The sequence below is a fragment of the Maylandia zebra genome, linkage group LG11 (assembly GCF_041146795.1).
Source record: "Maylandia zebra isolate NMK-2024a linkage group LG11, Mzebra_GT3a, whole genome shotgun sequence".
Lineage (NCBI taxonomy): Eukaryota > Metazoa > Chordata > Actinopteri > Cichliformes > Cichlidae > Maylandia > Maylandia zebra.
Window position 1 is genome coordinate 34,892,150 of NC_135177.1, and position 24,680 is coordinate 34,916,829.

The 24,680-nt window shown below is 42.2% G+C and overlaps 1 protein-coding gene across 1 annotated transcript in view; it reads right to left on the bottom strand.

Annotated features, from left to right (window-relative positions):
- The window catches only part of ntrk1 (neurotrophic tyrosine kinase, receptor, type 1), a 49,918-nt gene that overhangs the window by 20,232 nt on the left and 5,006 nt on the right, over positions 1–24,680 (bottom strand). The window contains exons 2-12 of the mRNA XM_024804124.2: positions 20,721–20,795; positions 19,601–19,672; positions 16,441–16,509; positions 15,642–15,790; positions 12,939–13,081; positions 12,196–12,337; positions 9,446–9,772; positions 7,318–7,332; positions 7,150–7,208; positions 6,959–7,061; positions 4,868–5,023 (exon numbers count right to left, since the gene is read on the bottom strand). Of these exons, the coding sequence (XP_024659892.1) occupies positions 4,868–5,023; positions 6,959–7,061; positions 7,150–7,208; positions 7,318–7,332; positions 9,446–9,772; positions 12,196–12,337; positions 12,939–13,081; positions 15,642–15,790; positions 16,441–16,509; positions 19,601–19,672; positions 20,721–20,795 (1,310 nt within the window). The remainder of the gene's footprint in view (positions 1–4,867; positions 5,024–6,958; positions 7,062–7,149; positions 7,209–7,317; positions 7,333–9,445; positions 9,773–12,195; positions 12,338–12,938; positions 13,082–15,641; positions 15,791–16,440; positions 16,510–19,600; positions 19,673–20,720; positions 20,796–24,680) is intronic.

Genomic DNA, 24,680 nt, shown 5'->3' on the forward strand with positions numbered 1-24,680 from the left:
TATCATACAATATTTTCATAAATCCTCCTTTTTTGAGAGACAGGATGAAATTTAAATGCAATTTGTAATAATCCGAAATCCTGAAAACTTTCACAAAGACATTTTAAGTCTGAGTAAACCACAAAGCCCTTTGTTAGTCTCAACATTGTCTGACACCAAATAATCCAGCATAATCACCAGGAAAATTAAGGCTCGCTGGTGCAGCCGATGGAAGGCAGTGAAATAAATGTAGAAGGGTGAGAGTGGCAGAAACTGAAAGCAAAACAAAGTAGAGAGCATGCACTCGAAAGAGAAGTGACACTGAGTTAGATTTATTTCAGAATCTGCACAATTCTGTCAGGTGTGTTAAAATGAAAAGTGGTCCGTGTCTTTGGGTTGGTAGTGGAGGGACTCCATTAAACTATAATGCAGATAGTGTGACGTATCCACCAGCTGGTTTTTACCAAGCCTGGTCTTAACTTCAAAGTTGGCCTTTGTTAAGACTGGTCTTTAAATTGGACTTCACATAAGCCCCTCGAACAAATTTAAGCCCGGTCTGAACTACAGCCAGTCTTAGCAATGTACAATCACGTCAATGCAAAATACACATGGTGTGATTTTGGAATTTCATTTTCAAAACTGCATAAATGCACAAACAACACAAACAACTCGCCTCCTCAGACGTACACATATTTGAGATCATTGACAGAATGCAGTGGCTGCTGTCCAGACATTAAAGGGTTAAGCTTAAAGGCGAAACTGCTGTAGCTACTCATGTCGTACGTTACTGCCTTTAAGTACAAGACGTGTTTAGAGCCAAACGGTATCCAGAGAATTGTAGGTCAGGCTAAGCAATCAAACAAAAGTGGTTATCAACTCAATAGGTCAACCCAGAGTTTCCCAACATGTGAGTTCACATGAAAGGGTTGGTGTTGGAAGCATCGCACCAGTGTGACTGATGGACTGGAAGCAGAGCAGCAGATTTTAAAAAGAAAGATAAAACTATGATATTAAAAATAAACAAAGAAGAGTCGTGGTGATCTTTAAGGGTCTAAAAGTAAGAATAATTACATAATTTCCTTAAGGAATGAATAAATAAAAACAGATTTAAATTTTTTTAGATATGTAATATCTATTGAACATAACCTGCTCTGGACTAAGTTATATTCAGGCCTATATATATATATATATATATATATATATATATATGAGCGAGACAGATAAATATGAAGGCATGCCGGCTCGGACGTCGCCCGGATCAACAAGGTCCGCGTCAGGTGTTGAGGAACCAGGGCACCCTGACGAAAAGTGGGCTACTGGAACAAGAAGGCATCGGTGGGCAAGAGACGAAAACAGGGCATTGTTGGAATGCTACTACGCAAGTAACCCTGGCGGAAGGGGCTACATGAATAGGATGAGGGACCTATGGATTCTTCGATACCCAACATCCACAATGACGGCGAAACAACTAGTAGCTCAGTGTTCCAACATTCGAAAGAAGGGACTGCTCTCACAGCTAGAGATTGACGAGGTACAACACAAATGCTACGGCAAGGAGGAGTCAGGACGCCAGGTCAGGGGGGAGATATCATCACCCGAGATTGGGTACATAGCCCCAAGTGCGATAGGAGAAGGATCGTTGAGTGCGAGAGGAACTGACCTGAAAAATAGGATCATGGCCAAGCTTGAAACCTGGATCCCCCGTAGCCGGTTACCAAGATTACGTGAAGTACCCTCAGAAGGTCTGCTAGATGATGTTAATGCAGCACTACAGGCAATACCTACAACCACGATTACCGACACTAACAAGCTGATCTACAATACGGCAGCAGTGATCAGTGAGATGCTTGGCTACAAGTTGAACAGCGACAAGGGGCAGTACCCTCCATGGAGAAGGAGGCTAGAGGGCAAGATCAAAGTAGCACGGAGGGAGGTTAGCCAACTAACGGAGTTGCAGAAAGGTGCGACAAATAAGGTGCCTAAGAAATACAGCAAGCTGTCCATACCTGAGGCCTTGGAAACTGCCAAGCAAAGACTCACAGCCTTGGCCAGCCGCTTGAGGAGGTACACCAGAGAGATAGAAGGCAGGAGAATAAACCAGCTGTTCTCCACAGAACCAGCAAAGGTGTACTCTCAGTGGCAAGGGAACAATAAGAGAACAGCACCACCAAGGCTGGAGACGGAGCAATACTGGAAGAGCATATGGGAGAAGGATGCAACCCATAACGGCAATGCTCAGTGGCTAGAGGATCTGAGGGCAGACCACAGCGACCTCCCTGAACAGGGTCCAGTAACCATCACAGTGGCAGATATCCAAGAAAGGGTCTCCAGTATGAAGAGTTGGACAGCACCAGGGCCCGACATGGTTCACGCCTACTGGCTAAAGAAGCTGACTGCACTCCACGAGCGTCTGGCAGCACAAATGAACCAGCTGCTAGTTAACGAGAGACACCCGGAATGGCTAACTGAAGGCCGGACGGTCCTGATCCCCAAGGACCCCAAGAAGGGACCGGTCCCCTCCAACTACCGACCAATAACCTGCCTCAGTACTACATGGAAGCTCCTGTCAGGCATCATATCGGCTAAGATGAACAGGCACATGGGTCAATACATGAGCGGGACACAGAAAGGAATTGGCAAGAATACCAGAGGCGCAAAACACCAGCTACTGGTAGACAGAACAATCAGCCGAGACTGCAAGACCAGACTGACCAACCTGTGCACTGCCTGGATTGATTACAAGAAGGCCTATGACTCAATGCCCCACAGCTGGATACTGGAATGCCTAGAATTGTACAAGATCAATGGGACCCTAAGAGCCTTCATCAGGAACTCAATGGGGATGTGGCGTACAACACTAGAGGCCAACTCCAAGCCCATAGCACAAGTCACCATCAAGTGCGGGATCTACCAAGGAGATGCTCTGTCCCCACTGCTGTTCTGCATAGGCCTGAACCCCCTCAGTGAGATCATTAACAAGACTGGCTACGGATACCGACTACGGAACGGAGCAGTTGTCAGCCACCTCCTGTACATGGATGACATCAAGCTGTATGCCAAGAGTGAACGAGACATCGATTCACTGATCCACACTACCAGTCTATACAGCAATGACATTGGAATGTCGTTCGGACTGGAGAAGTGTAGTCGGATGGTAACAAAGAGAGGGAAGGTAGTCAGAACTGAGGGGATTGAACTACCAGAAGGCAACATTGCAGACATAGAGGACAGTTACAAGTACTTGGGGATCCCACAGGCGAATGGGAACCATGAAGAGGCCGCTAGAAAAGCTGCAACCACCAAGTACCTGCAGAGGGTCAGGCAAGTCCTGAGGAGTCAGCTGAATGGTAAGAACAAGATCCGGGCCATCAACACGTACGCCCTGCCCGTGATCAGGTACCCTGCTGGGGTAATAGGCTGGCCAAAGGAGGAGATAGAAGCCACTGACATAAAGACAAGAAAGCTCCTTACCATGCATGGAGGGTTTCACCCCAAATCCAGCACCCTGAGGCTGTACGCTAAGCGGAAGGAAGGGGGCCGGGGACTGGTGAGTGTCAGCACCACAGTCCAGGATGAGACAACGAACATCCAAGAATACATTGGGAAGATGGCCCCAACTGACCGAGTGCTCAGTGAATACCTCAGGCAGCAGAAACCCAAGAAAGAGGAGGGAGACGAGGAACCATCATGGAAGGACAGGCCCCTGCACGGTATGTACCACCGGCAGATAGAGGAGGTGGCTGATATCCAGAAATCCTACCAGTGGCTGGACAAAGCTGGACTGAAAGACAGCACAGAAGCACTAATCATGGCAGCACAAGAACAAGCTCTGAGCACAAGATCCATAGAGGCTGGGGTCTATCACACCAGGCAAGACCCCAGGTGCAGGCTGTGTAAAGATGCCCCAGAGACAATCCAGCACATAACAGCAGGGTGCAAGATGCTAGCAGGCAAGGCATACATGGAACGCCATAACCAAGTGGCCGGCATAGTGTACAGGAACATCTGTGCCGAGTATAACCTGGAAGTCCCGAGGTCAAAATGGGAGATGCCCCCAAGGGTGGTGGAGAATGACCGAGCTAAGATCCTGTGGGACTTCCAGATACAGACGGACAAAATGGTGGTGGCTAACCAACCGGACATAGTGGTGGTAGACAAACAGAAGAAGACGGCTGTAGTGATCGATGTAGCGGTTCCGAATGACAGCAATATCAGGAAGAAGGAACACGAGAAGCTGGAGAAATACCAAGGGCTCAGAGAAGAGCTCGAGAGGATGTGGAGGGTGAAGGTAACGGTGGTCCCCGTGGTAATCGGAGCACTAGGTGCGGTGACTCCCAAGCTAGGCGAGTGGCTCCAGCAGATCCCGGGAACAACATCGGAGATCTCTGTCCAGAAGAGCGCAGTCCTGGGAACAGCTAAGATACTGCGCAGGACCCTCAAGCTCCCAGGCCTCTGGTAGAGGACCCGAGCTTGAAGGATAAACCGCCCGCAGGGGCGTGCTGGGTGTTATATATATATATATATATATATATATATATATATATGTATGGGGTGCTGGAGAATATATATACGGACATGGACAAAATGGTGGTGGCTAACCAACCACACATAGTGGTGGTAGACTAACAAAGGAAGACGGCCGTAGTGATCGACGTAGCCGTTCCCAGTGACTGCAACATCATAAACAAGGAACATGAGAAGCTCGTGCATGTATTTTTTTAGTCTTATGTTGGTTATGATGTTCTTAAAAAATATCTAATATAAAATATGATTCATCAGAAAAAAGCCTCTATGTCCTGCTCGCAGTAAAACTACACTTCAACAATTCTGTTTACTTTTCTGTGACATTCAAATAAAACATTACAGAAGTTCATCAGCAAGCACTCACACATGTCTTTGTCTTTGATTATGCTGCAGAAGTACTGTGGATTCTCTACGAAGCTAGACAAGCCAGAGTCTTCATCGGAGGAAGGCGGGCTGGTACCAAAGTTCATGAAGCGCAGTGACACGGCCAGGTCATCCTCCTTCCCCAGAACTGATGATCCTAATGAAACGGAGCAAAGCCAATAAAAATGAGAGAAATGAGACCTAATCAGTCTCCAACCATCTGTGATTGCAGCAGCCATCAAAAGAAGCAATTCAGAACCCATTTTTCCTTTCGAGGAACTGGCATTCACTATTACTAACTTGGATGCACATTTGTTGGTACCATGGTGACAGATGATGACAAGCTCTAATAATCACCATCATCAACCATGCAGCAATCAGGGCACACTGAAGTGAAAAAAATATGACCATACAGGAAGCCTGGGCGGTTAGCAACTCCCGACCATAGTGCGTATTAAAAGCCAAACAAGTGGGGTCCAAATTGTAAAACCTCACTTAGGAAGGCAAACCACAGAACCCCCAGAGTCCAACATGGTAGAAAATGGAACAACAATAAGAGAGCACAGAAGCGATGGAAGGAAGGAAAGAGGGAGCAGGGTCCACTTAGGCAATCAGGGCCACTTAGGCACTCTGAGAGTGAGAAGGGTGTGTGTGTGTGTGTGTGTGTGTGTGTGTGTGTGTGTGTGTGTGTGTGTGTGTGTGTTCCTGCATTCATCCATCCAGCCATCCATCCAGCCATCCCCTTTAATGGCCCTCACCCCGTGGCGGTGGCCAGGGGAGGTTTCTGCCGCCGTTCTCGTGCAATAATTAAGGCACTTTAGCCGACACAGTGGCTGCCTGCGAGCAAAGTTACAGCTCAGTGGAAATCCTATATTAGTCCGTCTCTCCTGTGCATTACCTTTTAAGAGACTGACAGAACCATCTGTGATTTGAAACAGTTACTTGGCAGAACATTTGACTTATTCCATATACATTCTTCAGAGGCGCGCATAGAAAAATCATGTAAAGCCTTAGATTCCGTTCACTCTAATACATCTATATTACTTTTAAAAATCTTCACAATTTTCTCCCGTTACAACTGAACAAAGTGTTTGGTTGGGGATCCAGGTGTGTTTTGATGGAAGCAATGAATGCAATCTTCATAGATGCAAATATATATATAAAACAGAGCTACTGTTGTCCATTATAGAAAAACCATGTGATTAAAGCCTGTGCTTCATGTGACCACAATCCGTTTGTGTAATGTTTGTGGTCACTTTTTCTTGATGGATGTCTGACAGCATGCCAACAAGGCATAAACCTACCTCCTTCCATAATTCATTTATTTTCTAGCACGTCAGTGTTTTCCTACCAAAGCTTTTACTTTCATTTCTCCCTTCGACTCTAAAAGTTCGAGTATGAAAACATGTTTCTGCAATAAGTAAAAAAAAACATAATAACCTTTTAGCACATTGTTACTGAAAGAAATACAAGTCTTGCAACACATCTGGGAAAAGTTTTCAACCTTTAGAAACCAAATTATAGGTGACTGAAGTGGCAGGAAGGAGTCTAATTCTGAGCGGAAATGAATATCACTGACTTGTCATAAGGCACATGTGTAAGTCTGCCGCTAACCTCAGGCAGATGAGCGGCAGGCAGCTGCAGAGGTGCAGCTCACTCAGTCCTCTCAAACTCCTTTTAATACAAAAGTTGTCCCAGTCATATCATTTATTGACATTTGTCATTCATGCGCGATACAGTCACAATAGGTGAGAAGCCTGATATCGCTCTTATATCCTGGGGTTAGATGCCCAGTTTCTCGGGCAGGTTAGGGAATAACTAAAACCATAACTAGTCCTTTTTCACCTTTCTCCAGTCACGATGAAGCAACAGACTTAATATACAATAAGTAGTGAACATTAAAAGCCCCATTAAGTTATTTTTTTAAATCTTTTGACAGAGCTAAGATTCTTATTATGGAAATAGCCGTTAGACTAATTAGAGCTAATTACTGTCTGTGACTGCAGTTCCAATTAAAAGACGAGTGTCATCAGGCTTCTCCTTTAACTTTCGTGCCTAATTTCAAGCTTGCAGTCAAACTTAAATAACTTACTGTGAATTCCAAACTTGGAATGATGGCCACATTTGTAGACAACCAAAACCATGATGAGCAGAAGTTTGCAAGCAAACACACCGAGACCCACGGCCACATACACCTGTCAAACAAACATTGTATTTTCAGTCACTAACACTCATTAGCTGCTGCTTTTGCATTGGGATTGAGAAGCGTTGGCACAGACGCACCAAATACATCCGACTCTCCGGGTTTTCTGTGACGTCCATGTCTGATTTGTTTGTAGGACCTGCGGGGCAGGAGTGAGAGCAACAAATAAAATGACACGTAGATCTCCATTCAGTGTTCAAAGGACATGCTGAGATATTTTATAGACTCAAAATCAACTGAACACTTACTTTGACCCACGACGTCTTGCATGTGGGAAAAGCACAAAACACATTTATGAGCAAACAGCACAGAGTACCATGATGCAACATGCGCTTCTCATGGTGCATTCACTCTGTTTAGTTTGGCTATTTCTACATATCAAGCACTGAATCACAATGCAGTAAGGTCGACACCTTTCAGTTCACGACATAGAAAGAATCCCCAGAACTAGTGTGACGATCAATTAGTTTTAAGTGACACTTACATTATTGTCTCTGTCAGATATCTAATGTGCTCCCTCTTCACTCCTCATCACTTTAACACTGAAGGGCAATAACACACCTTGAGCACTGCTATGAATTCCCGGCACATAACTTGGTACTATCATCGTACAGTTTATATAATTCACTCACACTTAAGTCCAGATGATACCTTTGCTCTTTATCAACACTTCATATCATTTTCTCCATTCTGTTTTCATTAAGCTCTTCATTTGTTGCATTGTTAGTTATGTATATATATATTTTTTCTCTATCTATATAGATATAGATATAGATATAGATATAAAGACTATAAAATCGCTTCCGCTTATCCTTTTCAGGGTCGCGGGGGCGCTGGAGCCTATCCCAGCTGTGTGGAGTTTGCATGTTCTCCCCATGTTTGCGTGGGTTCCCTCCGGGTACTCTGGCTTCCTCCCACCGTCCAAAGACATGCAACTTGTGGGGATAGGTTAATTGGATAATCCAAATTGCCACTAGGTGTGAATGTGCGAGTGAATGTGAGTGCGAATGGTTGTCTGTCCCTATGTGTTAGCCCTGCGACAGACTGGCGACCTGTCCAGGGTGTACCCTGCCTCTCGCCCTATGACAGCTGGGAGCCGCGACCCTGAAAAGGATAAGCGGTAGCGAATGGATGGATGGTTGGATTATTTCTATTATTATTTCTTATATATTATATATTTTCATCACCCTCCTGTGAATGCAATGTTGCGTTCTCCATTTGGATTTGACGTCTCACATTCAGCGTATGAAATGCCACCGGCCTCGTGGCTGTCGCTCAACTGTGATCTGTGCAGCTGATGCTGATAATCATAGTAAAGACGTAGGTAGATGTAGATTTTTGCACATGTAAGCTTCCTGGGGCTTCCATGTGTAGTTTGTGGTGATTCTATACAGTTTTCTATGTCCCAGCGACCAACCGTCCAAATAACTGACTGAAGGCTTTTCCAGTATGGTTGCCAGTGGACTTTCCTCCAACCTTGTTGTTAAACCCCATCAACGGGCAGCCAAGACACAATATAAAAGGCATCCATCTCCCTTGCCCTCAGCAGCCACAAGAACCACAGATAATATATGTTGTATTTATTGATCACAGAGCCACAAAAGCGGGAGTTTAAATTAATGTCAGGGTAGGCCAAGGCCAAAACAATAAATTAAATGATAGCAGGTTACCTCCATAAATAACATAACTGCTCAAAATAAAAGGCATGCCCTTCTTCTTCCTTCAAACTTAAACCAAAGACACAAAGCTGCATATGTGACAGGTTGGCACCAGGAAAGAGTAGATGCCTCCTCTCTAGATGATGGTGGTCATCTTGGTTCCCTATCTAGGAATCAGGCTGGTAATCAGTGGTTTCCACTGCAGTGCACGGGCACATACGCTGTTCACTTGATTGATTTTTAAAGTGACTTATAATGCAAAGAAAACCTGGAGATGAATTAAAGATATTTATTCTACACGTGATGATTAAGATGTCTGCAAATTCTTTCATCTCTGGTAGGTAATGGATTTAATGTGATTTCCATAGGGAAACCCAGCAGCTATAGTTGATATTACAGGATGATGAACAACTTCTAATGACTTTAATTAATAACATTTAAGTGATTACAAAGATAGCAGAATTAGAACCTTTTACAATTTTGGTATAATATCAGCAAACTTTTAAAGTAGCATTTATCATTAATAAAACATATAATTCTACACATCCAGGTTTTATGTCCCGGCTCATTTGGATAAGGCCTCAAAATAACTGGCCAAATAATGTGCTCAGAGTTGGCTTTCAAGATGTTTCAAGATGGCGCCAAGTGAGACATGACTCTAGGAGATAATTAGTAATCAGTGAGTAGTTTAGTTTAGAGTAGCAAAACAGGAACTCACATGGAATTACCCCCTCAAAATTGTCAAAGGGGTTGTGCATGAAAAACCCAAGTGCGGTGGCCTCATCTCTTCCCAGTTTGTTCTCCACAATCAGAGTGTAGTTGCCATTGTTGACGTGGGTTGGCTTGTCAAGGAAGAGACATCCGTGCTTCTCCGATCCATCGCCTGAATCTACGATGGGCTGCGTGTATATGTATCTGGTCTCGTTTAATTTCTTGCCGTTGTAAAGCCAGGTGATGTTCGGTTCGGGATTGCCGTCCACGGCAAACGGAAAACACCAGTGGTGCTGCGGCACAGCATTATTCAGGAAGATTATTCTGACTGGAACTGCGAGGAGACACAGAGTTTTGAGTTGTGAAGTAGCAGAGCACAGACATAAATGAGTTTCTAAAGAAAAGATGAGCTCAAAAACTGTCTATGGTGTCCTGGTGATTTGATTTAATGTATTTTTAGATGGAAAAAAATCAACTGAGAAAGTAAAAAAGGTAGTCTGGGAAATAAATCTTTGGCAAGAGTTCAATGAGAATATTGACTCAATCCTCATGTTTGTGTAGTGCAGACAGTTAGCTTAGCTCAGTTCTACTGCATCTGACTAGTTGGTTCCACCTGTTTCCAGTCTTTCAGCTAAGCACTTAATATTATATACAACATAGTCATAATATAATATAATACATCTATAAAGACTCTGTGGTTTTGCGTCTGACTTAAAACACTCAGTCATAGGCAAAACAATCAATCAGAGAAAGATTAACCAATGAAATTACCTCATTGGGAACTTCTCTGGATGAAAGTCAGGAAGTCAGATTTTGTAGGCTACAGCTCACTTAAATTATGACCCAAATTAACATTTTACTGACAAGTTTAAGGTCTCAATCATTTGTTTCAAGTCTTATTATTGCAACCAACATATCAATCAAAGTTATCAAAGCCAACCCTGACTTAAAAAATAACAAGACACTCGACCTGTGGTCATGTCCATCTTTTGTATACAGTCTATGCTTGCAACTTTGCCCATACTAAAAAAGTTCTCCCACGAAATACACATAGATACACTTACAGTCAAATAATAATTATATATGCTCAGCGCTGATTTTATGCTGAATGTGCATTTTACTCACACATAACAAAGCAGGTCAGTACTCTATAGGTTGCCTCTGAGTTTCCAAGAATCAATGCTCTCCATCTGCACTGCAAACCTGCGCTGACCTGCTATGAATAATGAAATCCTGGTCGTTGTCGTGCCCCTGACCACAAATGCTACCTGGAAGCTCTTCTGGACGTGAAGTTACAGGAAATGGCTTTGTTTAGATCGAACACAACTCTCGACTGCAGAAACCCCTGATGTGCACGAGTCATTCTGCTGCTCTTAACCCGTGACCCAACCCCAGAAAGTGCTGCGCTAAGGAGATACCAAGGCATTCGTCTCTTTACCGAGGGCTCGCTAAAGTCTGTTACACCGAGTGAAAATTAGTGCTATTTATCACATTTAACTAATCATCCATTAGCGACCTCTGCTAATCTTACACAAGCAATTTCACTGCAGGGGTGAAAAGGAAGGCTAGAATTATGTTTAATGAGCCTGCCAGTTCTCAGACTTCATTGCAGAATTATACAATGAACATTGTGAAACATGGCAAACACAATAAATGATTTCTGGCCCCAGTCCAGGTAGAGTCGGTGCTAACTGGATGCTTTGCAGGTAAGACACCATCTTTTGGGACAGTAGATGTTGACAAAAATGATGATTTGCTTTCACCTTTTCAGACTTAAAGTTAAAAAAAAAGCACAATTTAGAAAAGCTCTTTTATATGAAAGGGAAGCCACACGAGTACCATGAATCAATGGCACAGAGAGCCACTCAGCAGTAAACACCCACTGTTCTGGGAGGTAATTAAGAATAATTAAAGGGCTAGCGGTTAACGAGTGTCCGTCCACCAGGGGGGCCGATGTTGATAGATTAGCTGCACTAACGCATTTACAGACTGCCAATCACTGCGGATGAAGCGGTTTTCCGGTGTAGGAGGGAAAAGTCCATTAGCACAGGCTCAAATCAGATCTTAGCACGGGTTATCAGCCTCATTTTCCTGATGCTCATTATCTGTCCCTTGATGCTTGTGCATTTGGCCTCAGCTGATTGGCGCCCCTGCTCTTTTTGGCTTTATTTTCTAATGAGTGTCACTGAGTTGGTGATATATGATATTGTTTGGGTAGTATTGTCAGTAATGTATCACTAATGCATCTGACTCTGTCTTCAGTGGGACCGCTGGGTGCTGTCATTCCTCATTGTTCAACTTCCAGATGCACTAATGCATCCGAAAGGAGAAAACAACAGTAAACCTCCAGGGTCAAGCTGCAAGTGTAATTTAAAAGTACATGAGGTGAAGGAGTTCTTTAAGAGCAAGGTGAGGTGAGTTCACTTTCTTTTGTCCTCTCATTGTATCCCTGCATTAAAAAGCAAGCCATACCCGCTGCACTTCACTTATACTATTTTAACACTACTCACCAGTCGGCAGAGTGAGTGGCAGGTGACAGAGAGCTCCATTAGAAGCATGGTGGGTACATAGTCGTATTTGTAGAAGGGGCATTTAGAAGAAATCAGTGCAGTGCGTTTTTCCCTTTCTCTGGCTGTCCACCCTGCCTGCACTAGAAAATGGCCCCAGTGTGCTCTCGCCCTAACCTCCATTAAGCCCGACGATTTGTATTGAGCCTGTGAGCTTTCAAGAGCTCGGTTTTATTTTGCAGGCACTTACACTCAATGTCCAATTGCACCATCCTCTCCCCTGGCCCAGCTTGGTTCTCGGCCTCGCAAGTCAGGTTGTGTAGGTTGTCCTTGGAGGAAACGTTGGTGAGGTAAAGGACCAGCTCCAGCGCAGAGTCTCTGCTCTCCTGCAGCTACCGCCGGCACACACAGACAAGGTGTTTAACTACAAATACATCGCTTGGAGGTATACGTGTTACAACGATGAAATGAGACCCAATTTACTCTAGTACGGATCAATAGATTAGAGAGCCGCATTTGAAGGTGATTTATGTCACTTTAGGCTCAATGTAGCTGATCTAAAGAGCTTTACAGCAGATCAGAAATGGAACCACAATGTAAAAACCCTGACTACAATGATACAGCAATTACCTCAAGGTAGACCGTACAGAGAAAAACCCAACAATCAGATGACCCCCTATGAGCAAGCACTTTGGCAACAGTGGGAAGGATAAACTCCCTTTTAACAGGAAGAAACCTCTGGCAGAACCAGGCTCAGGGAGGGGCGGGGCCATCTGTCGCATCTGGTTGGGGAGAGAGACTAAATTTAAAAATTTCTTTTTAAATTTAATAAAAAAAACTAATAGAAAGTCAATTTTCATAACACAGAGCTCTGATCTGAGCATCATCCAGTCCATCGGGGATCATAGGAAGAGGAAAAACTATGACATCTTAAAAAAACAAAGAAAAACTAATTTTGTATTTGTTGAGCACATGCTGAAAATTCTCAGCTACCTTGGTAAAAAAGTGAGAGTGGAGGGCCTCGGTCTGCCATCTCACGGTGAGAGTGGGACTTCCTTCCACCTCACATACGAATGTAAGGTTGCCTCCTTCCAGAATCTTATCCTGTGAGGCGGTAATCTTCACCTCAGGCAGGCCTGAGAGTGCAGGACAGACAGCATGAGAGCACATAGCAATAAACACAGGTTGCTGTTGTGATGGTGCAACTAAGTATAGAGTTGAACTCCTCCTCTTTTTTTTCAAAGCTCTTTAGAAAAACAGCACAGGGACAAAATCTCTCATATGTTTCCTGGCAACAAGAAGTTCCTGCTGTATGTGATTAGAGCAACAATGTTGAGCCAATTTCTTCCCCACATTTTGGTGTACCTGCTTTTTTGCAGCCTTTTATATCCTGAATAGGAACAAAAACATATTATTTTTCAAGACAATTTGAAGTAGATGCATTATTTCAAATACTGCTTACAAAACATGATTAAAAAATTATATAGCACTTTTCGGGGCCCTCAAAGCGCTGTACAATTCCACTATTCATTCACTCTCACATTCACACACTGGTGGAGGCAGCTACAGTTGTAGCCACAGCTGCCCTGGGGCAGGCTGACAGAAGCGAGGCTGTAATATCGCGCCATCGGCCCCTCTGGCCATCACCAGTAGGCGGTAGGTGAAGTGTCTTGCCCAAGGACACAACGACCGAGACTGTCCAAGCCGGGGCTCGAACCGGCAACTTTCCGGTTACAAGATGAACTGCCAACTCTTTGAGCCATGATCGCCCCGATCTGATGAACTTTACAAAATAAATCTCCACCACATGTGGTTTAACAAATACAAATGAAACAAGTTCTTACATTTTCAACTTCTGCCCTAAAGAAAAATCCATAAGTCGTGTTACAGGCTGCGCATTTCCAGCTCTGCAACTTTTAAGGGGCTCCACTTGAGCCTCGCGTTATTCACATATTTAAAACATGCTTTTTATCTTGTGTCATTTTCACACATGAATTGTGGAGAATTTCTGAAGAATCAGGTTGGAGAAGAGTTGACCTTTCTCACATGTAGTCCACAGGAGAGACGCTCTCTAAGAAACATTCTCACTTCTCAGAAATACTGGATTAGGCAAAGGTGCTTCTTACCCGCTCTAAAAGGCTACCCTATTATACTGGCACAATGAGACAGTACACTTTTACTAGTAAGGGTGCAGTTAAAGACTGTTTTATGTGTGATCTTACTCTGTTGGCTCTCACATACAGCACATCTCGACTGGTGTTCAACCTCATAAAAAGTCCAATTTCTTCTGACTGGCTGCTCCTCGCCTGGCTTCCTCCTCATCTCACACACAGCACAAGAAGCAAAATTTGGGGCTCAAGTGCCAAGAAGTGCAGTTCCTCGAGTGGCCACTTGAGACTGGCTCCAAAATCTAGACCATAGGTGTCAAACTCTGGCCCGCGGGCCAAATTTGGCCCGCAGACTAATTACATTTGGCCCGCGAAGCCATACCAAATTACTATTAGAGCTGGCCTACTGGTATTATACAGCTAATATATATATTGTTTAGTATTAAGTTTTGCTTGTTCGATATTCAGTTTTTCAGCAAAACGTGTTTGAGTCCATAAGAAAAGATTCATTCTTATATCTGGAGGAATAAATATATTACAATAAATATTAACGTTAGCCTGCGACTTTGTTCCAGTTTTGAATTTTGGCCCACTGTGTATTTGAGTTTGACACCCCTGATCTAGACGATCACTATAGACTCCCATAGTTAGAAACCCCAAATCATAGCACTAATAAAGATTTTTAGGCAAACCACAAACAGTTATTTAAGTCTACATTTTTAATAACTGACCCATTTGACTAAGTAGAGGCTTACCTTTATCAGCCTGAGTGCTCTGATTCTCACAGGCAGTCTTATGCTCTACTTATTTATGTAATTACCAATGAATAGTGACTGGTAATAGTGATGTACAGACTATCCAATAAGATTAGGATTAAGGGTCTATATTTGTCATGGTAGTAAGGTGACTCCCAACCTCCCAACTGGGAAGGAATAAAAGTAGCTTTTTAAAAAGGATATAAAACATAAATACATGCAAGCATCTCCTTGTTTTTATGGCAGCGAGTCTGATTTTTTAAGCTTGTGTTTCAGCTTTATTGAAATAAGTCTTAATAGTTACTGTTACTTAGCAGGACTGTGTAGCTGTGCAATGTGCTCATAAAGTCTATATAACTTCATCCTCTTGTGCAAATATGGTGACTTGTGACGGCCATAAAGTTAAGTGGATGCTTCAAAATGCAGAGTTTAGAAGCCACTGGGTGACATCACTGTGGCTAAGTCCATCTTTTATTTAAAATCTATGGCAGAGCCAGAGCATACAAGGAAATCAGTGCTGAGTCGTGTGAGCTCAGGCAGAAGGACGGAGAAAAATATTGAAAATTGAACATTTATAACAATCTGAAGCCTGAGGTTCGCTTTGGCAAACAGGGTTTAACTGCGCATGAGGTGAGAACATTATTTTTTTTAAAAACAAAAACCCAAACCTTTGACCAGATCTCACGTGTGCAACCAGCACACGTGTAGCATGACTTGCCAATAAACTACTGGTAATGTCATAAAACCTGTTGGCTTGTGTTAAATCATAACAGCTGACTGGTGTCAAACCTTTTACAGCTTTCTCAACAAGAAACAATGAAACGCATACTCACTGCAGTTTTCTATCATCAAATTGAAAAGGGACATTTTCTCGCCATCGGACAAGCAAGACAACATTTGGTTATCCAGGTCACCGCGTTCTTGCCACTGCTTCAGCCAGTAGAGCTCACATGAGCAAATGAGAGGGTTGTCTCTCAAAACGCTGAAAAGAGAAACCAACAAACAATGACTTGAAATTATTAGACATGAATCAAAAACACGTTCAGTCCTCATGCAAACAGTTTTAACTCACTGTTATATACAAATACCCTCCAAGTGTTTCATTTGAAAGCTTCTAATACAAGTGCATGACAAGGAATGTATAAAATAATTGATATAAATCCTTGAAGAATTATCTTTAATTAGAAAATAACCGTACAGACAAGCTTCTATACTTTCAGGAACCTTACAAACTACATGCTGAAAGAGGACAATCAACTCAGAAAAGAAGCAGTTAACTTTACAATATCTAAATATGTTCACCTCTGAATTGAATCAACAATTAAGGACGTGTAGTTATAGATGTAGCACAAAGACTGTTTCCCAGGTTAGTTTAGTTTCATGCTGAATAACACCTCTGTCCTTGGGCTAGAAAAAGCTAACAGCAAAAGTATAACTGACCAAAGTTCTCATCAGAAACAGAAACAGCAGGAACAGCACTGGGCCATGAGGTCACTGTGGCTGCAGAACAGTTGCTTACCCAAGTTTTACCTTTGAAAATTATTACATTTTTATTACCACGCTAGCTAACACAAATTTAAAATGGTTTAGATGACAGAGAGTATTCTTACTCCAAATTCTAAATAGACTCACAGGTTAAGCAGAGGCAGAAAATGAAACACCTTCCAGCTGATGTGCTCCAGAGAGTTTGATGCCAAGTTTCTGTCAAACAAAAAGAGAAGACAGGTGACATTGTGAACACTTCTTAATTCTCCTTTGTTGCATTTTCCATTGATATGCAGCCATTATATCATTTAACCTTAAGCTTTTACATGTGACACCTTTGCTGTGTCTGGATTTTACCTTTCCAGCAGCACAGACAGACAATAGTTGTCTTATTGTGCTGTCTGTTCAAATGTTGCTTTGTGAAGGAGCGCGGTTCCAAAAACAAACCAAAACAAAGCTATTACGAGTCGAAATAAAGGAAAGATTCGAGTAAATATGTTATTTTTCTTTGTAGTAATCTGGTCCTGTTCTGCAGTTGAGTCACGCTGTGATTTGATTGCTCGCTTTCAGAACAATGTGTACCTGCCTTGAATTACACTCAGTGGAAAACGTTAATGCATCCAAATGGGTCCTGATCAATTACCTTGGCACGTATTTCACACCAGCCGAGAAGCCACATTCACAAGCACCCCCGGCACATCTCTCAGTGTTTGCTTAGAGTTCAGTACATTAGGTGATTAGTTCAGTTCGCAAACACTTCTGGGGCGAGGGACAGGGCCCAGCAGTAATTCTTTGGAGTCAAATACGCTAAAGAAATACATATCGAGAAAAAAAGTTTCACATGTATCGAAGAAATGTCTGAAAAATGTCTATGAAAACCGCCGAGACATCTGGGTTTTTACTGGCCAAACGGCTGTAGCAAAGGCAGCGAATGAGTCAATGAGAATGAGTCACAGACTCTTTCTTTATCTTAACTTGTATGTCTCACGTCTCTTAAACATCTGGATGAACTGCTGCTAAATTTGGAGCAGACATTTATGCTCCTTTAAATGTCATCAATTCTGCGTTTCTGATCATTTAGAAGGTCAACTGTGTTTTGAGAAAGTTTTAATAGGTTACAATTTGTTTTAAACAAACACAAAATTACTTGCATCCCTACCAGCCTTAGCTGTAACAGTGAACATGCTAATATTGTTAACATGCTAAATTAAGATGATTAAGAAAATAAAGATTACAATGACATAATCTCTCTTTTTAAATGGGACATATTTTGCTCTGATCCTTCCTTTTTTTCATCCAGTGCAGCCTTTCCATTCGACAGCTGTCTTTAACAAGCCTGTCCTATTCCCTTGGGGCTATCCTCCCTTTAAGCTAACTTTCTGACTGGCTGCACCCCTGCTGTGTGGCTGAGATTTCTATATTTAGAATATCTGCTCTTACTGACATCAGACGGAGCCAAGAACAAACACAACAGTGTCAAATCAAGCATTCAGAGCAGTCTAAAGCCTTATGTGTACATGTGTTTGATGTAAAATAAAAGTATAAGAAGGCCAATTTAACTTCAGTACATCAGCAATATCATCATGAACATCTTTGCATGGGGCACACATCATTGTGCCTCACGCCGCGGAGACATCACATTGGTGTTAGCTGTCTACAGCATCATCAATATCTACTATTACCACTACAATTTAGCTCAAATTTCAATACGCCAGACCTCAAATGTAGGAACGGGAGTCTTTTTCATTTTACCTACCAACCCAAACACACTCCTTATTCTGTTTCCTCGTTAAGATTTCAAAACATTTCAAATATGGTGATGAATCAAATCATACCGTATATGCCGACTTACAATAATAACACTGTAATCGAATGCTACATATCCTTTAGTCAATCCTCTCAGGCCACTTGAATATCACCACAAATGATCCTCAGACTTCCCAGGAATCAGCCTGTAAATAAACCTCCCTCTGAAGATGACAGAAAGCCACACTGGGGAGCGTCCAAATGGAAACCAATACATAATCACTCTGACAGGACCAAGGGTTCAATTATTTGTTTTCCTTGCCCCCAAAAGTTCATGTCACATGGGTTAGCCATTGGGGCTTATCCATTACCAGACTCGATTCTTCCCCCGGTCCACAGGGGCAGAGCAGAGGCACGAACAGCAGCTCGTTTCTCTTTTTCTCTTTTTGCAATTTATATGAGCATTTTTTACAAAATGCATTTTTGCTGTTCGTACAACAATGAGAGCAGGAAGAGAGAAAAGAGGGGTTGGAGTCGACTGAGCTTCCCTGCTCAGTGCTTAGTTTGGCTGCAATCAGTCAGCCTTAATCTCAGAAACACATCTGTCACACAGAAAGCCCTACACTCCACCCAAACCCAGCCGCCCTCTCCCTCCACAGTGAAATATTGATTAAGTGATAATGGACCCTTAGTGGAGTGTATTTATTATGCATCAGTTGTCGATAATCCGCCAAAGTGAGCGAGTAAAAGGTGACTGGTGGATGTCTTCTCCAATTTCTTGAGCTCACCCTGCCTGCCTCACCACCACCACCACCACCACCCCTCCATCTATGGTCCTCGAAACCCGGCTGTCTTTCAGATAAACAACACTGGACATGTTGCACACGCTCAGTAAAATGATGAGGACAAGATGGTGGCGATAAGGGTCGCTGGCTGATGAATAGACAGATTTGATGGTTTCGGTCGATAAGGCTTCCTGGTATTATTTATTGCTGGGAATGGACCGTGAAGCTACAATGTTTGGAAAAATAAAGACTGAAAAAATAATTTCATGCAACACAATGTAGAGGCTGTAATTAACAATGAGGCTTCTTGCTAATTAGCTTTTTGGTGGTTATAACTGGATCAAATTTTATAATTGCAGATATTTTATCAGTAATAACTGACTTTAGGACTGCAGCTATGAACCATTTTCACTATTGATCCATGTAATATTCAATTTCTTGCTAATCAATGATCATAAATCCACATAATATGGAAAGCTGAAGCTATATATTAATTGTGTTTTGCACAGGCAGACAACTGAATTAAAAGTACCATATAATATAATCAGCCATGAAAGTATAAACTAATATGTATTTAATAAAATGCAAAAAAAAAAGTCATTCATGGTTTAATGTGCATCCAAAATGATTTTCCAGATTGGAGGACACAGCTGTCTGAATCTCATGTGACATGTGCAAAGAGCCGGCTGACTGACAGCGACAAACAGGATGACCGGCCCACAGGTCAAAACACGACACGGGGAACACAATCCTTCGGTATCAACAAAGACACTTACACATACTGAAGCTTGAGGTTGTTTTGGAAGGCGTAGGCAGAGATGAACCTCAGCTTGCAAAATGTGACCGTGCTGCAGAGGATGATAAAGCACAATGAACATGAAAAATCAAGAAGCAAAAAAACACTTGGAATATAATCAAGTTTTTCTTTGTTGGAAAGAAAACAACTTTAATCCTTGTCGTTTAATCATTTTGAACACAGTGTATCTGACTTTTAGTTCATCCTTTCATTCTTAACCATTTATTCAATTTAGAGTGGCATGGTGGTGCTGGAGCCGATCCCAACTATCATTTGTTGAGAGGTGGGGTAAACATTGGAGCAGCCCATCACATTCACGCCTGCAGCCAATTTAGAATCACCAGTTAAACTAGCAAACATGTCATGCATGCAACATCATAGTCCTTTGAGTATCAGGAGAGTACCCATGCAGGCATGCAAAAATCCTCATAGAGGTCTCAGTCAGCCAGCGGATTCAAACCTATGACCTTCTTGCTAACCACTGCATCACCACACAACCTCAACGTTTGTCTATTTCTGCACAAACTCAGAAGTAAGAAGATCATTTCACTTTCAGATACACAGTCTGGGAAGTATGCGAACATACTTTTGAGGCTGGAGCTTAATTTTGTTCCCAAAAATAAGCTTTGACTGTTTTATCTTAGCTTTGAGCTTTCTTTCTGTCTCGTAATAGAGTAAACACTAAATGGAGCAAATCCTGCAAACTAGTTCAGGCACATGCCTCACTTTCTTCAGGGGTAATAAACCAATCCTGCTTTTGTGAGTCTATTTAAACTAAAAATGTCCCATCTATCCCTCTGATATGTGAGTGTTGCTGCCCTTCATCACTCCCTTTTGGTTCAACCCCTCCTCTGCCTAAGCATCCACCTGTAGGCTTTGAGCAAGATAATCATATCTGCGGGAAGTAATGTGCTCAGAGCCTAGACTCCAGTCTACCTCTATTCTCCTGCTGTAGGAAAATCATTTCAAACATCAGTTTTCTGACTGAAGTATAGTGTGAGAATAGAAAACTTGACACACACAACAATGATAAGAGGACAGATCAGTCAGTTGTATAGGTTGACAAACTCAAAATAAGTTGAGAGAAAAGAATGACTTACAGGTTTTTCAGCTCTCTGTAGAAGATAAGGTCGACTTCTGTTATGTTCTCCAGGCTGGCTTGGTTTTCTATGTAACTAGTTAATAAAGAAAGGACGACAGAAAGTGATGGAGAGAGAGTTAGATGAAGGTATTGTGTTGTGACCTTCAGTCTTTTGTTATGTAGACATTCATATACTGTAAGCTCATACTGAATAGGAAATATGGAAAAGAAAAAAAGACTAATAAAAGGATTGATTGAACTTGATTCAGACCAGAAAAGAAGTCGTTTTCTTTGGGGGAATTCCAACAGTGGAAAGATGCAGGAATAACAGCAACAAGGAGAAATAACTACATTTAAAAAAACAGGTGCTTTGTACTCAAACCCCCAAGAAACACGATGAAAAGACATAAAGTTTCTAAATTAAACAAAAAGAAGCTAAAGCAGGATTTATATTTCAGATTTGATTTAATCCTCTGATTGGTAACAATTATTTTATGCATAGTCAATATAAGATTGCAGCAACTGAACAATCAAAACAACAGTAACAAAAACATCACACGAAACATTGTCCAGAAATAAACCTGGAAGCCACTGAAGTCAGCATCATGACACTGAGGAAGAGGATCCCAGCCACCTTTGTAACTATGGCCTTTTGAAGAGCAATGGCAGCTACTTGATGTGACGTGAACAGCATCATGGAAACCAGTTTCATCCCAGTGGTTCTTCACTCGGGTCAGTATGTCAGACATGTATCAGATCTACCTCACATGAGAGTTATCTTAAACAGATATGAAAATATACTATCCGGTCAAAAGATTGGAAGTCACACATGAGCAAAAGCTAAAACACTTTTTCTGCACTCTTAGCAAACTGACCTGCAGTATGTCAACGTTATACAAATACCAGCTTCTTAGTTAAAAGGCAACAATTATACTTTAATGTTCTCTCATATGTATGCTGTTACAAAGATCAAACTAAATTTCAAGTGATGAGATCAGCTCATATCAACCAAAAGCTCAAACTTTCAGTGAGAGCAGATATTCTTAGTATGGTCACCTCAGGCGCGCACTCTGACTTTGAGCACAGAAAATAAAGTTGTCTTAATCGGAGTGGAAAGCGAGCTACAATAGGTTGTTTCAGATGTGCACAAAGGTCCAGTGTAATATAATTAAGGGTTTTTTTTTAATGAAGGTTATATCAAAAAGCATCAGTAACAACAGTTTGGGACATGCAACCCTGGAACTTGAACACCCACAAAACAGACTAAGAGCAGATGACAAACCCTGGCAAGAAGTCCAGGGACGCACAAATGGCAAAGCCTAATAAAAGCGAATGTGCCACTCATGTGGGGGGGAAAATAATGCCCTAAGATGTGCCAGGCGAACGGGAAATTCTTCTCAATGAGTCACTTTCCACTTTTCCAGACAGAGCCTACCTCAGAATAACTAGTGAGCCGCAGATCGATGTAGCACTCAATGGAAGGACAGCCAGCTCTTTTCAGGAGATATCTGAATAGATGGCCCGTTTAGACCTTCCAAGGATCTCACTGGAGATCTGTCCACCTCATTCTTTGCCCTTCTCCAACTCTCCAGTCCCTGCTAGGCTCCATATAAATGTTGCTCATTTTGCTCAGGAGGACACTTACTTAATGGGCTTTTAAAAAGATGTGTAGATACAAAAATTGAAGGATTTTATTTATGTGAGTGTTTTTAGCCCTTTGTTAAGATAAGATAAGATAAGATAAGATAAGATAAGATAAGATAAGATAAGATAAGATAAGATAAGATAAGATAAGATAAGATAAGATAAGATAAGATAGAACTTTATTAATCCCTCGGGTGGGTTCCTCTGGGAAATTCGACTTCCAAAAAAAGCACAGCAACGACCGAAGTTACAGTTACAGAACTGTTATATATATATATACACACACACACACACACACACACACACACACACACACACACACACACACATATATAAATACAGAGACAAATATAAATAAAATATACAAAGGGGATAAATAGAATAAATAGGAATAAAAAATAAAAATACAAGTGAATTGCACATTTCAAGTATTGAGTCTATTGCACTGTTGACTATTTACAAAAGTATTGCACAAGGTATTGTACAGTGAGGTGAAGAGGCACTACAGCTTAGTTGTTCCCCCCTCCTTTGTCCTCCTGTTTCCCCTCCCTCTCCCCTCCAGAGAGGAGTTAAACAGTCTGATGGCGTGTGGGACAAAGGAGTTTTTAAGTCTCTTAGTTCTTGTCTTTGGGAGAAGCAACCTGTCACTGAACAGACTCTTCTGATTGTTTATGGCCGTGTGCAGAGGATGCCCAGCATTGTCCATAATGTCCATCAGTTTCTTTAATGTCCTTTTCTCTGCCACTGTCACCAGAGTGTCCAGCTTCATGCCGACCACAGAGCTAGCCCTCCTGATCAGTTTCTCCAGCCTGGATGAGTCCCTCTTTGCTGTGCTGCTCCCCCAGCACACCACAGCATAGAAAAGTACTCCAGCAACCACTGACTGGTAAAACATCCTCAGGAGCTTCCTGCAGATGTTAAAAGACCTCAGCCTCCTGAGGAAGTACAGTCGGCTTTGGGCTTTTTTATACAGGTGCTCTGTGTTGCATGACCAGTCCAGTTTATTGTCCACCCACAGCCCGAGGTACTTGTACTTGTTGACCACCTCCACCTCCTCCCCCTCTATCTGAACCGGCAGTGGACCTTCTCTGGACCTCCCGAAGTCCACAACCAGTTCCTTAGTCTTTGAGGTGTTGAGTTGCAGGTGGTTTGTGTGACTCCATGCGACAAAGTTCCTCACCAGACTTCTGTACTCCTCTTCCTGATCATCCCAGATACACCCCATGATGGCTGTGTCATCTGCAAACTTCTGAATATGGCATAATTCAGAGTTGTAGCAGAAGTCAGAGGTGTTGAATGCATTATAGTATCCTTCAGAAAGTGTAAAATGAACCAAATGGCCAGAATCAATAGAAAATATAAAAATAATGCCCTTTTCTGGAGACTGCCTTGAGGCAAGCACAATAGAGAAGAATATGAAAAATAGAAAGGGAATGTTTAAACAACCACAAGTTTTTTGTTACAAATAATAAGAAAGATTTAAAGATGGGTTCTCTGCAGTATTAACGCACTTCTATCGTACATAGATGAAACAATATGCAGAAATGTAAAAAACAAACTGTCACTATGAAAAATAACAGTAACAGAATACTGAGAGCAATAACACCAGTAAACAACATTGCTTTTGCAAAACTCGCCTCACCTCTGCATTTCGAAGTTTCAATTTTAGCATTTTGGCACCCGCCATGTTGGTTATTCAAAGCCAGAGGTTTACTTTAGGCACCAGTCACACCAGCATGGAAGCCAGTCAGTGACCAACTGGCTACCACCGGTCTCGAGGAAAAATGTGCATTCTTCGACGACTTGCGAGTTGTTGCTGGCGTTGATGCTTTTTAATGCTGAGCTCTAAGGGAACTGACTTGCTTTTGACAACTTGAATAACTGCTGTTTTTGCCACTTGTGCATTGGATCCATTTTTCACCCCATGGTTCCTGTTGAGGCTATAATTGGTTTAGTTGGTCTGATGAGCACATAGTCAAGATATGATTACTGTGCTGAACACTCCATTGAAGACAATACCAGCTGACCGCTTCTTCTCTAAATAGCTCTTGCATAGTTTGGAGCTGTGCTTTGTGCCACTGTCCTGTTGGCTCAAACCAATTAACATCCATAAGATATTGCACGGTCTTGTACAATGAAGTGATTTATCCTGTACAAATCTCCCACTTTACCACCACCAACACCCCCCAAAATATCATGTTCTGTGTCATTAGTGGGAACATCTTTAAACATTAGAATCTGTCCATAACACCCTTCCCCATCATCATCATCTGCCCACTGCCTGTGTTTTTTGCCCATTTCTATCTGTTCTCTTTAGTCTTTAATCTCACATGTA